Source organism: Schistosoma haematobium, chromosome 3 (genome assembly GCF_000699445.3).
Source record: "Schistosoma haematobium chromosome 3, whole genome shotgun sequence".
In the NCBI taxonomy this organism is placed as follows: Eukaryota; Metazoa; Platyhelminthes; class Trematoda; order Strigeidida; family Schistosomatidae; genus Schistosoma; species Schistosoma haematobium.
This window is the reverse complement of record NC_067198.1, coordinates 21643614-21658347: the sequence shown is the minus strand read 5'-3', so window position 1 is coordinate 21658347 and position 14734 is coordinate 21643614. Positions and strand designations below refer to the sequence as shown.

The 14734-nt window shown below is 40.8% G+C and overlaps 1 protein-coding gene across 1 annotated transcript; it reads right to left on the bottom strand.

Annotated features, from left to right (window-relative positions):
- Positions 1–297: 297 nt before the first annotated feature.
- On the bottom strand, positions 298–2719 carry MS3_00005244 (uncharacterized protein). Its single transcript, XM_051213269.1, has one exon. The coding sequence runs from the start codon at positions 1730–1732 to the stop codon at positions 671–673; it is 1062 nt and encodes a 353-aa protein (XP_051069232.1). The 5' UTR covers positions 1733–2719; the 3' UTR covers positions 298–670.
- Between the last annotated feature and the right edge of the window lie 12015 nt (positions 2720–14734).

Sequence of the window (14734 nt, the reverse complement as noted above, 5' to 3'; positions counted from 1 at the left end):
AAAAGTACTTTAGCTAATTCCAGGTCTAACAAGAGATCTATTCAGTAGCCGTTTCCTTTAAATTCGTCATCACTATGAGTTTCCGCATAGTGGGGGGGGCAATTCAGGAGTCTGAACAGTCTTTCGATTCTTCTTCGTAAACATTTAACAGCACTCAACGTAAGAAGTTCTGGTGAGATACTGGTAGAAACTTTGTAGGACTTAATTTGTCCTACAAATATACTACTAGAATTGCAAACGCGATACTGGCGATCCCAGATTCTATGTAAACTCCATAGTTAGAAGAACGACAACTTCGCCTCAAAATTTATCTGTTTCTAAACTTCAAACAATTAGACCAGTACAATAATTAAAGGAATTACAGTCATCAATTGAAACGGCACATACATGCCCACCAGTATTGCGTGTCCAATCAAAATGGATATAAATTATGAATCACACTAATATAATAGGATAATAATGTCTTTCAATTGGTAGGTCACATGCATCAGGGAAGTTTACAGACACATCAGACCAGATCAATGTGGTGGGAGCTAAGGCAACGATTTGATTGGTTATTTATGGACATAACTAACAAAGATAATGAAATTTAATGACGACATAATTAAAGAAATTTTATTGGAATCAGTTAGTTTACATTAAAATTGTATCATTTAGAAATGTGAAAATACTAGAGATTGGTTACAGATGTTGGTGACGATTTTATTCGGTCTTCTAATGTTTTCAAATTGATTACAAACTCTTCTCTTCCTGCATCAATACTTTTATTAGATCCATTTTGATGAATATGATCATCAGTTGTAGATTCTAAGCCTTTGTCAACATCAGAAAGATCTTCACCGCTTGTATCACGTAAACAGTATAATAGGAAAGCTTGAAGCATTGAGGAACCGGAATAAATCAGTACAGGCGTACCATGTTTAAAAGCAAAATCAGTATAATTTACAAGTGTTGAAATGATCCCACCGATTCTACCTAGACCATTTGATATGCCTACAGCGCTTGAACGCATATATGATGGAAATAATTCAGCACAGTAAATCGATAGCATAATCGTTGAAGCAGAATACATAATAAGAGCACCATTACAGAATATATTCAATACATTATCAGTCAGTGGTTCCCATAATACTGTATAAACACCACCAATACATAATAATATAGCAGAAATTATATATGTGCACATTAATGGAAATCGTCTATACTTATAACATCTATAAACCACACTTGCAGCAATTGGTCCTGGAATGCCAGTTAATGCATTGATAAGAGTTACTATATAAACATTATAATTAATGTACTTACTAAATAGTGTGATACCCAGAAAGGCAAGCGAATGCATCGTAAATATTAGAACACATATTATGAGTGCTTTATTCATTTGTCTACAACAAGTAATTTTCTTGGTTGATTTAAGTAAATTAATAAATCGTTCAGAAACACTTATAGGTTCACCATGGACATATAATTTTCCCATATGAGATTGGTTTTTATTTAAATCTTTCAGGTAATTGTCGAGTTGTGATAATTTTGATTTGTCTTTCTTCAAAATGTGGTTGATACGACACCCTCTTCTCAGTATTGTGATGGCTTCTTCAACACGATACTGAGATAACAGCCATCGTGGTGATTCCGGTAAAAGACAAAAGTATATGAAACATGTGAGACATGGTAGCGTTGACAGGGCGTTGAGAAGACGCCATTCTCGTACCAAATAAGCTATTCCAGTCATTATAGCACGATGTCCAAATACAATTCCCAAAACAATGAACGATGTGAAATATGATCGATATTTGGCATTAGTTAGCTCAATTGGTAATAGGCGTAGGGGACGGCTTTTCCTGTACTAGAAAACCCAACAATTGTTCTCATCAGGTGATAGATATGATGATTAGGGGCTAAGGAAACACCAACCGCTGCAAGTAATTCAATGATAGAGAATAGAATTGCACCGTTTCGTCTGCCGAATTTGTCACCAAAATAACCACCGAAAATGAATCCAAACAACATTCCAACCATAAAAAGAGAGGTTCCAAGAGGCGAAAGCATACTCTTATCACAAACCAAGTTAAATTCCGCTACCACAGTACTGGGATATTGGAACTCTTTACTTCTATATACATAACCGTTGACACACGCTTTAGTTTTCAGCGATTCACGATCGATAAATGAAACAACCGACTTATTCAAAAGTAGGTTTTCGATTAGGTTGTATTGCTCCAGTCCAATGCGAATTTCAGACAACCCATCATTGTTACAGGGATTTCACCTTCCCATGGACCCACAAATGCAGCGGCTTCCTCAAAACTTAAATTGTATTCTTTGAATATTTCTTCTATAGGATCTTCCATCCGACAACGATAGTCAGGTACTGCATTAACAAATACAGGTAACGTCACCATTAGAGGAGAACTTATAACTATTAGCAACACGATACTCCATTGCCAAACTCCATATTCTCCAACATACTTATTCAATATTTCATCTACGCTAAGTTTGGTGGTGATGAATTGTTGAGTCGGTATTTCTGATGTCCTCAATTCACATTCTTGTGCACTGTTTGTAGGAGGTACACATTGAGCCATTTTCCATCAATAAAGTCTAACGAACACCAATCGAGAATATGAACAGAAGCCTCAATACTTGTTTCTTAGTCTTTGAAATCGCCCACAAGTGTCTGACGTCGCGGTAGTTGTTATGTATACATAATTCGGATGTAAAATGACATTGAAAAATTTCATTCTGACCACGACCGCAGACATTAATATGATTGGTTAATGATAATTGTCTTACATTCATTAACGCGATTAGTTTAGATTAAGGTCAAAATAAGCTGGGTTGGTAAGACGTATGTCTGATTGGTCATTGAGAGAAGCTTGCACATGATTTACCAGTAAATGAAAACTTAAATATTTCAATTCCAAACTGATCATAACAACATTCATTGTTTGCTGATATTTCAGAACACTAAACACAATTAAATGTATGCATGAATATCAAAAGTGTTGGACAGTAAAGAACCGAACTGGTTTATGCCACGAATTTTAACTGATTGAGTTTTGAAGACTCGTTTATCTTGTTAAGTGGTTTTGTTATGACTTTTTCCACCGTCAATTATCACGTGACAAAATCACCAGTCAGAATACCGACTTATATGACCTTGTTCTTGTGCTAGATCAGTGAAACGTTAAACAACACTAGTAGCCCTATATCAGCTCTAAATCCTTATTGGTCCTTCGCTCTTTGTCCTGTCTATTGAGTCGAGAACGCAGTCTCAGCCTCCACTGTAGAAATAATATGTTCCAGACATGCGTAGTATATATACAAGCAAACCAGACCGCATCATGCCGTAAAATAAAAACTGCCATTATACAAGATCAAGCCAAGAGTGACTGTGAGTGTGAGAGACTGTAACCAAAAGATTTGGGATAAGTTAAGAATAAAAAATCATACAATAATAGCCAATAGGTCAATGTAAAGCTTATAATGAAAGAAATATAAACAAATTTATTCTAGTTACTTAACAGTTATACAATATTTTGGGCCAGTTATTCCTAATTTAATCTTCTTTGGAAAAAACAAGTTTATGGAATGGATAATGAAGTGAAAAGTGTTAGCAAGTTGAGACGGACAGAAAACATACAAGCTCAATCAAATTAAGTATTCCATTGGAAGTATCAACAAAAAAGGTATTATCACAAATATGAGACAATCAATAACAACGCAAAAGATGATTAATTGACGAATAAAGCAATCATAAATTACCAAGAAAGTACAAGAAAGAAAACGAAATGATAAAAAATAAAGGGAATACATATCTACAGGAAAACAAAGAGCAATAGGAAACAAAAAGAAAAGAATCAAAATACGAGGAGAAAATCACGCAATGATGAACAAAACCAAACCATAACACATCCATATAAGAAGCGTAGATGATTCACGCTAACAGTTCGTGTCCATTCCACTCTCTCCTTCATTCCTCTACTACCTTCGACATGAACAGGTGACTCGTCCCAGAACACGCCAATCATGAGTGCGAACATTATGGGAGAAGGTGTGGAAGTAAGACAGTGATGAGGTGGACAATGTGGAGAAGACGATGAAATATCGCCTTTCTATACCATTCACACACTGCTCCTCCATTGGTTTCCCATATGATCTCCAAATTCTCCAGACTTGTTCCGACATTCCTATGTGTGTTGCAGATGAACACGCACACGCACAAGCACACGCACAAGAACATGCACACATATATTGCATTTTCAGTGTTGACAGTCGACCGTTTGAATCGATATAACAAACCGGTTAAGCACTGCCACTTCCTTCATTCTCTACTCTTTCTGTGCACATTCATCAGTGACATAAAGGTCGAGTGAAGACTCTCTATTTATTTCAATCTCTGTATGGTTAGTTAGATAGTTAGTCAGTTAGTAATCTAATGATTTCTTTATCCCAGTGATTGGTGTCCAGTGGGAATTCTTTGTGGTATTCTCAACACAGAAGTAAAACAGATCAAATTAATGGTTGCATATGGAATCTGAAAGAATTTCTTTAACCGACAATTGACAGAATGTTACGGTTAACACGGAAACACTTGGGGAACAGTTACTGAAGAGTGTTCAGTCCATTGGCTTTGTGGATGGAAATATGGAGAGACACGAATCCATTATATGCTTCAATGTGTAGGGCCAGTGGAGTGCCGTTGAGTTCTAGACAAATCCTCCATCGAGTCGAACCGTGTTTTACGTTCAACGGCAGATCACTGAACGTTGAACAATTCGCTCAACATCATCAAGGTCGAGTATGACTGATGCGGATGAATCAGTTGGATATCACAGACTAGTTCATGTGGCAGCGTCATTACTCTGTACCTCTGTAGTCTGTTCTCTCCGATAAACTATGCTTTTCGGCAAGATTCCATTCTTTCTAGACAGTCATTAAGGGAGCCGCATTGCCTGGTTATCACGATAGTCTAAGCCAAGTTATGTACTTATCGTGAGGTGTGACTTCGATGTAAGCTACGAGGCTACACCAATCCTTTTCAGCTCGAGTAGACTCACCACCAACATTGGTAATCTACAAATGAGTGCGTGAGTTGTAGTCACATGAGAGACACAATACGCAGGATCATAATCTGTGTGTGTGTGTGTGTGTGCGGTTTTGTCTGATTAATTGACGAACAGTTCAGTGTTGGTGATGGGTGAAAAACAGTCGACTAGCATTGGATCTGTGTTGAAGATGATGTGTGAGACGAAAGAATGAAAAAGAACACAGTCGCCCAATTGTCATACTCCGTGACACACAGTCGATCGATTGTAGTGGGAATACACAAATTGGTGTGAATATACCTCTAAGATTACACAATGGAGTGAAACATTGGAGAGCAGTGATACCCCGTTTACTCCATCGAAATCGAGATGGTATTGACTGAGCACAGGACACGCACATCTTGGTTTCGTTAGTGGTATAGCTCAATAAACATTGTCAAATATCTTTGAAATATCAGTTCGATTAACTGTAGATGATGGATTTGGAGTCTACGGACTGGATCGATATTGATGTTCTGTTGTTCTGGTGATAAGAGAGTGGGAATGGGTGAGATGTTGTGATGTTGAGAAGTGTAATTGTTGTTATAACCGGGTTACTCAATGTCAGCTGCCATGTGAACTGTTAGGTCAGGCAGTCGGTCAGTTTGGTGGTGGTTTTTCTTTCACATGTCACACCATACTACTGATGAGTAGGACAAATCGGATGGTCAAATTTTCAATTTGTTGTCATATCTTCTCACCTTCGTCTTATTGATAGTTAACACCCATATTCCAGTGAAATGCCAGTGTCGTTATGATGTGTCACACACTGCTGACTATACACAGGGTAAGTGGTAGAGAGGGTCGGTTTGCATTTCAACAACTATATCAATGATTGACTGACTGACTGACTGACTGACTGACTGACTGACTGACTGACTGACTGACTGAACAACGTATGGATTGTCGCACACATGATCATTGCAATATTGAATGACCAATGATGTGCATATTGTGTGTTGATTGGTTCACACTTGTATGATGCGAAGTTGATGACTGAGAATTCACAGTAGTTGTTCGTCGGGCAATGGAGGTGGTTACTTCGTTACGGAGAATTAAGCCTGCTTCGGTGGGTGGCCTACCTAACCAGTGGGCCGCAAGGACCTCCTTCGCCGTCCCGTCATTTTCATCGACATCATCGCCCTCTGATACACACGTCAACACCCTCACACATCCATATACGAAGCGTAGATGATTCACGCTAACAGTTCGTGTCCATTCCACTCTCTCCTTCATTCCTCTACTACCTTCGACATGAACAGGTGACTCGTCCCAGAACACGCCAATCATGAGTGCGAACATTATGGGAGAAGGTGTGGAAGTAAGACAGTGATGAGGTGGACAATGTGGAGAAGACGATGAAATATCGCCTTTCTATACCATTCACACACTGCTCCTCCATTGGTTTCCCATATGATCTCCAAATTCTCCAGACTTGTTCCGACATTCCTATGTGTGTTGCAGATGAACACGCACACGCACAAGCACACGCACAAGAACATGCACACATATATTGCATTTTCAGTGTTGACAGTCGACCGTTTGAATCGATATAACAAACCGGTTAAGCACTGCCACTTCCTTCATTCTCTACTCTTTCTGTGCACATTCATCAGTGACATAAAGGTCGAGTGAAGACTCTCTATTTATTTCAATCTCTGTATGGTTAGTTAGATAGTTAGTCAGTTAGTAATCTAATGATTTCTTTATCCCAGTGATTGGTGTCCAGTGGGAATTCTTTGTGGTATTCTCAACACAGAAGTAAAACAGATCAAATTAATGGTTGCATATGGAATCTGAAAGAATTTCTTTAACCGACAATTGACAGAATGTTACGGTTAACACGGAAACACTTGGGGAACAGTTACTGAAGAGTGTTCAGTCCATTGGCTTTGTGGATGGAAATATGGAGAGACACGAATCCATTATATGCTTCAATGTGTAGGGCCAGTGGAGTGCCGTTGAGTTCTAGACAAATCCTCCATCGAGTCGAACCGTGTTTTACGTTCAACGGCAGATCACTGAACGTTGAACAATTCGCTCAACATCATCAAGGTCGAGTATGACTGATGCGGATGAATCAGTTGGATATCACAGACTAGTTCATGTGGCAGCGTCATTACTCTGTACCTCTGTAGTCTGTTCTCTCCGATAAACTATGCTTTTCGGCAAGATTCCATTCTTTCTAGACAGTCATTAAGGGAGCCGCATTGCCTGGTTATCACGATAGTCTAAGCCAAGTTATGTACTTATCGTGAGGTGTGACTTCGATGTAAGCTACGAGGCTACACCAATCCTTTTCAGCTCGAGTAGACTCACCACCAACATTGGTAATCTACAAATGAGTGCGTGAGTTGTAGTCACATGAGAGACACAATACGCAGAATCATAATCTGTGTGTGTGTGTGTGTGTGCGGTTTTGTCTGATTAATTGACGAACAGTTCAGTGTTGGTGATGGGTGCAAAACAGTCGACTAGCATTGGATCTGTGTTGAAGATGATGTGTGAGACGAAAGAATGAAAAAGAACACAGTCGCCCAATTGTCATACTCCGTGACACACAGTCGATCGATTGTAGTGGGAATACACAAATTGGTGTGAATATACCTCTAAGATTACACAATGGAGTGAAACATTGGAGAGCAGTGATACCCCGTTTACTCCATCGAAATCGAGATGGTATTGACTGAGCACAGGACACGCACATCTTGGTTTCGTTAGTGGTATAGCTCAATAAACATTGTCAAATATCTTTGAAATATCAGTTCGATTAACTGTAGATGATGGATTTGGAGTCTACGGACTGGATCGATATTGATGTTCTGTTGTTCTGGTGATAAGAGAGTGGGAATGGGTGAGATGTTGTGATGTTGAGAAGTGTAATTGTTGTTATAACCGGGTTACTCAATGTCAGCTGCCATGTGAACTGTTAGGTCAGGCAGTCGGTCAGTTTGGTGGTGGTTTTTCTTTCACATGTCACACCATACTACTGATGAGTAGGACAAATCGGATGGTCAAATTTTCAATTTGTTGTCATATCTTCTCACCTTCGTCTTATTGATAGTTAACACCCATATTCCAGTGAAATGCCAGTGTCGTTATGATGTGTCACACACTGCTGACTATACACAGGGTAAGTGGTAGAGAGGGTCGGTTTGCATTTCAACAACTATATCAATGATTGACTGACTGACTGACTGACTGACTGACTGACTGACTGACTGACTGAACAACGTATGGATTGTCGCACACATGATCATTGCAATATTGAATGACCAATGATGTGCATATTGTGTGTTGATTGGTTCACACTTGTATGATGCGAAGTTGATGACTGAGAATTCACAGTAGTTGTTCGTCGGGCAATGGAGGTGGTTACTTCGTTACGGAGAATTAAGCCTGCTTCGGTGGGTGGCCTACCTAACCAGTGGGCCGCAAGGACCTCCTTCGCCGTCCCGTCATTTTCATCGACATCATCGCCCTCTGATACACACGTCAACACCCTCACACATCCATATACGAAGCGTAGATGATTCACGCTAACAGTTCGTGTCCATTCCACTCTCTCCTTCATTCCTCTACTACCTTCGACATGAACAGGTGACTCGTCCCAGAACACGCCAATCATGAGTGCGAACATTATGGGAGAAGGTGTGGAAGTAAGACAGTGATGAGGTGGACAATGTGGAGAAGACGATGAAATATCGCCTTTCTATACCATTCACACACTGCTCCTCCATTGGTTTCCCATATGATCTCCAAATTCTCCAGACTTGTTCCGACATTCCTATGTGTGTTGCAGATGAACACGCACACGCACAAGCACACGCACAAGAACATGCACACATATATTGCATTTTCAGTGTTGACAGTCGACCGTTTGAATCGATATAACAAACCGGTTAAGCACTGCCACTTCCTTCATTCTCTACTCTTTCTGTGCACATTCATCAGTGACATAAAGGTCGAGTGAAGACTCTCTATTTATTTCAATCTCTGTATGGTTAGTTAGATAGTTAGTCAGTTAGTAATCTAATGATTTCTTTATCCCAGTGATTGGTGTCCAGTGGGAATTCTTTGTGGTATTCTCAACACAGAAGTAAAACAGATCAAATTAATGGTTGCATATGGAATCTGAAAGAATTTCTTTAACCGACAATTGACAGAATGTTACGGTTAACACGGAAACACTTGGGGAACAGTTACTGAAGAGTGTTCAGTCCATTGGCTTTGTGGATGGAAATATGGAGAGACACGAATCCATTATATGCTTCAATGTGTAGGGCCAGTGGAGTGCCGTTGAGTTCTAGACAAATCCTCCATCGAGTCGAACCGTGTTTTACGTTCAACGGCAGATCACTGAACGTTGAACAATTCGCTCAACATCATCAAGGTCGAGTATGACTGATGCGGATGAATCAGTTGGATATCACAGACTAGTTCATGTGGCAGCGTCATTACTCTGTACCTCTGTAGTCTGTTCTCTCCGATAAACTATGCTTTTCGGCAAGATTCCATTCTTTCTAGACAGTCATTAAGGGAGCCGCATTGCCTGGTTATCACGATAGTCTAAGCCAAGTTATGTACTTATCGTGAGGTGTGACTTCGATGTAAGCTACGAGGCTACACCAATCCTTTTCAGCTCGAGTAGACTCACCACCAACATTGGTAATCTACAAATGAGTGCGTGAGTTGTAGTCACATGAGAGACACAATACGCAGAATCATAATCTGTGTGTGTGTGTGTGTGTGCGGTTTTGTCTGATTAATTGACGAACAGTTCAGTGTTGGTGATGGGTGAAAAACAGTCGACTAGCATTGGATCTGTGTTGAAGATGATGTGTGAGACGAAAGAATGAAAAAGAACACAGTCGCCCAATTGTCATACTCCGTGACACACAGTCGATCGATTGTAGTGGGAATACACAAATTGGTGTGAATATACCTCTAAGATTACACAATGGAGTGAAACATTGGAGAGCAGTGATACCCCGTTTACTCCATCGAAATCGAGATGGTATTGACTGAGCACAGGACACGCACATCTTGGTTTCGTTAGTGGTATAGCTCAATAAACATTGTCAAATATCTTTGAAATATCAGTTCGATTAACTGTAGATGATGGATTTGGAGTCTACGGACTGGATCGATATTGATGTTCTGTTGTTCTGGTGATAAGAGAGTGGGAATGGGTGAGATGTTGTGATGTTGAGAAGTGTAATTGTTGTTATAACCGGGTTACTCAATGTCAGCTGCCATGTGAACTGTTAGGTCAGGCAGTCGGTCAGTTTGGTGGTGGTTTTTCTTTCACATGTCACACCATACTACTGATGAGTAGGACAAATCGGATGGTCAAATTTTCAATTTGTTGTCATATCTTCTCACCTTCGTCTTATTGATAGTTAACACCCATATTCCAGTGAAATGCCAGTGTCGTTATGATGTGTCACACACTGCTGACTATACACAGGGTAAGTGGTAGAGAGGGTCGGTTTGCATTTCAACAACTATATCAATGATTGACTGACTGACTGACTGACTGACTGACTGACTGACTGACTGACTGACTGACTGAACAACGTATGGATTGTCGCACACATGATCATTGCAATATTGAATGACCAATGATGTGCATATTGTGTGTTGATTGGTTCACACTTGTATGATGCGAAGTTGATGACTGAGAATTCACAGTAGTTGTTCGTCGGGCAATGGAGGTGGTTACTTCGTTACGGAGAATTAAGCCTGCTTCGGTGGGTGGCCTACCTAACCAGTGGGCCGCAAGGACCTCCTTCGCCGTCCCGTCATTTTCATCGACATCATCGCTCTCTGATACACACGTCAACACCCTCACACATCCATATACGAAGCGTAGATGATTCACGCTAACAGTTCGTGTCCATTCCACTCTCTCCTTCATTCCTCTACTACCTTCGACATGAACAGGTGACTCGTCCCAGAACACGCCAATCATGAGTGCGAACATTATGGGAGAAGGTGTGGAAGTAAGACAGTGATGAGGTGGACAATGTGGAGAAGACGATGAAATATCGCCTTTCTATACCATTCACACACTGCTCCTCCATTGGTTTCCCATATGATCTCCAAATTCTCCAGACTTGTTCCGACATTCCTATGTGTGTTGCAGATGAACACGCACACGCACAAGCACACGCACAAGAACATGCACACATATATTGCATTTTCAGTGTTGACAGTCGACCGTTTGAATCGATATAACAAACCGGTTAAGCACTGCCACTTCCTTCATTCTCTACTCTTTCTGTGCACATTCATCAGTGACATAAAGGTCGAGTGAAGACTCTCTATTTATTTCAATCTCTGTATGGTTAGTTAGATAGTTAGTCAGTTAGTAATCTAATGATTTCTTTATCCCAGTGATTGGTGTCCAGTGGGAATTCTTTGTGGTATTCTCAACACAGAAGTAAAACAGATCAAATTAATGGTTGCATATGGAATCTGAAAGAATTTCTTTAACCGACAATTGACAGAATGTTACGGTTAACACGGAAACACTTGGGGAACAGTTACTGAAGAGTGTTCAGTCCATTGGCTTTGTGGATGGAAATATGGAGAGACACGAATCCATTATATGCTTCAATGTGTAGGGCCAGTGGAGTGCCGTTGAGTTCTAGACAAATCCTCCATCGAGTCGAACCGTGTTTTACGTTCAACGGCAGATCACTGAACGTTGAACAATTCGCTCAACATCATCAAGGTCGAGTATGACTGATGCGGATGAATCAGTTGGATATCACAGACTAGTTCATGTGGCAGCGTCATTACTCTGTACCTCTGTAGTCTGTTCTCTCCGATAAACTATGCTTTTCGGCAAGATTCCATTCTTTCTAGACAGTCATTAAGGGAGCCGCATTGCCTGGTTATCACGATAGTCTAAGCCAAGTTATGTACTTATCGTGAGGTGTGACTTCGATGTAAGCTACGAGGCTACACCAATCCTTTTCAGCTCGAGTAGACTCACCACCAACATTGGTAATCTACAAATGAGTGCGTGAGTTGTAGTCACATGAGAGACACAATACGCAGGATCATGCTCCCTCTGTGTGTGTGTGTGTGTGTGCGGTTTTGTCTGATTAATTGACGAACAGTTCAGTGTTGGTGATGGGTGCAAAACAGTCGACTAGCATTGGATCTGTGTTGAAGATGATGTGTGAGACGAAAGAATGAAAAAGAACACAGTCGCCCAATTGTCATACTCCGTGACACACAGTCGATCGATTGTAGTGGGAATACACAAATTGGTGTGAATATACCTCTAAGATTACACAATGGAGTGAAACATTGGAGAGCAGTGATACCCCGTTTACTCCATCGAAATCGAGATGGTATTGACTGAGCACAGGACACGCACATCTTGGTTTCGTTAGTGGTATAGCTCAATAAACATTGTCAAATATCTTTGAAATATCAGTTCGATTAACTGTAGATGATGGATTTGGAGTCTACGGACTGGATCGATATTGATGTTCTGTTGTTCTGGTGATAAGAGAGTGGGAATGGGTGAGATGTTGTGATGTTGAGAAGTGTAATTGTTGTTATAACCGGGTTACTCAATGTCAGCTGCCATGTGAACTGTTAGGTCAGGCAGTCGGTCAGTTTGGTGGTGGTTTTTCTTTCACATGTCACACCATACTACTGATGAGTAGGACAAATCGGATGGTCAAATTTTCAATTTGTTGTCATATCTTCTCACCTTCGTCTTATTGATAGTTAACACCCATATTCCAGTGAAATGCCAGTGTCGTTATGATGTGTCACACACTGCTGACTATACACAGGGTAAGTGGTAGAGAGGGTCGGTTTGCATTTCAACAACTATATCAATGATTGATGACTGACTGACTGACTGACTGACTGACTGACTGACTGACTGACTGAACAACGTATGGATTGTCGCACACATGATCATTGCAATATTGAATGACCAATGATGTGCATATTGTGTGTTGATTGGTTCACACTTGTATGATGCGAAGTTGATGACTGAGAATTCACAGTAGTTGTTCGTCGGGCAATGGAGGTGGTTACTTCGTTACGGAGAATTAAGCCTGCTTCGGTGGGTGGCCTACCTAACCAGTGGGCCGCAAGGACCTCCTTCGCCGTCCCGTCATTTTCATCGACATCATCGCCCTCTGATACACACGTCAACACCCTCACACATCCATATACGAAGCGTAGATGATTCACGCTAACAGTTCGTGTCCATTCCACTCTCTCCTTCATTCCTCTACTACCTTCGACATGAACAGGTGACTCGTCCCAGAACACGCCAATCATGAGTGCGAACATTATGGGAGAAGGTGTGGAAGTAAGACAGTGATGAGGTGGACAATGTGGAGAAGACGATGAAATATCGCCTTTCTATACCATTCACACACTGCTCCTCCATTGGTTTCCCATATGATCTCCAAATTCTCCAGACTTGTTCCGACATTCCTATGTGTGTTGCAGATGAACACGCACACGCACAAGCACACGCACAAGAACATGCACACATATATTGCATTTTCAGTGTTGACAGTCGACCGTTTGAATCGATATAACAAACCGGTTAAGCACTGCCACTTCCTTCATTCTCTACTCTTTCTGTGCACATTCATCAGTGACATAAAGGTCGAGTGAAGACTCTCTATTTATTTCAATCTCTGTATGGTTAGTTAGATAGTTAGTCAGTTAGTAATCTAATGATTTCTTTATCCCAGTGATTGGTGTCCAGTGGGAATTCTTTGTGGTATTCTCAACACAGAAGTAAAACAGATCAAATTAATGGTTGCATATGGAATCTGAAAGAATTTCTTTAACCGACAATTGACAGAATGTTACGGTTAACACGGAAACACTTGGGGAACAGTTACTGAAGAGTGTTCAGTCCATTGGCTTTGTGGATGGAAATATGGAGAGACACGAATCCATTATATGCTTCAATGTGTAGGGCCAGTGGAGTGCCGTTGAGTTCTAGACAAATCCTCCATCGAGTCGAACCGTGTTTTACGTTCAACGGCAGATCACTGAACGTTGAACAATTCGCTCAACATCATCAAGGTCGAGTATGACTGATGCGGATGAATCAGTTGGATATCACAGACTAGTTCATGTGGCAGCGTCATTACTCTGTACCTCTGTAGTCTGTTCTCTCCGATAAACTATGCTTTTCGGCAAGATTCCATTCTTTCTAGACAGTCATTAAGGGAGCCGCATTGCCTGGTTATCACGATAGTCTAAGCCAAGTTATGTACTTATCGTGAGGTGTGACTTCGATGTAAGCTACGAGGCTACACCAATCCTTTTCAGCTCGAGTAGACTCACCACCAACATTGGTAATCTACAAATGAGTGCGTGAGTTGTAGTCACATGAGAGACACAATACGCAGAATCATGCTCCCTCTCTCTCTCTGTGTGTTTGTGTGTGTGTGTGTGTGTGTGCGGTTTTGTCTGATTAATTGACGAACAGTTCAGTGTTGGTGATGGGTGCAAAACAGTCGACTAGCATTGGATCTGTGTTGAAGATGATGTGTGAGACGAAAGAATGAAAAAGAACACAGTCGCCCAATTGTCATACTCCGTGACACACAGTCGATCGATTGTAGTGGGAATACACAAATTGG

Bases quoted from the DNA above. Each gene is read 5' to 3' on its own strand.
- MS3_00005244 (XM_051213269.1), bottom strand. From the start codon at position 1,732: ATGACTGGAATAGCTTATTTGGTACGAGAATGGCGTCTTCTCAACGCC.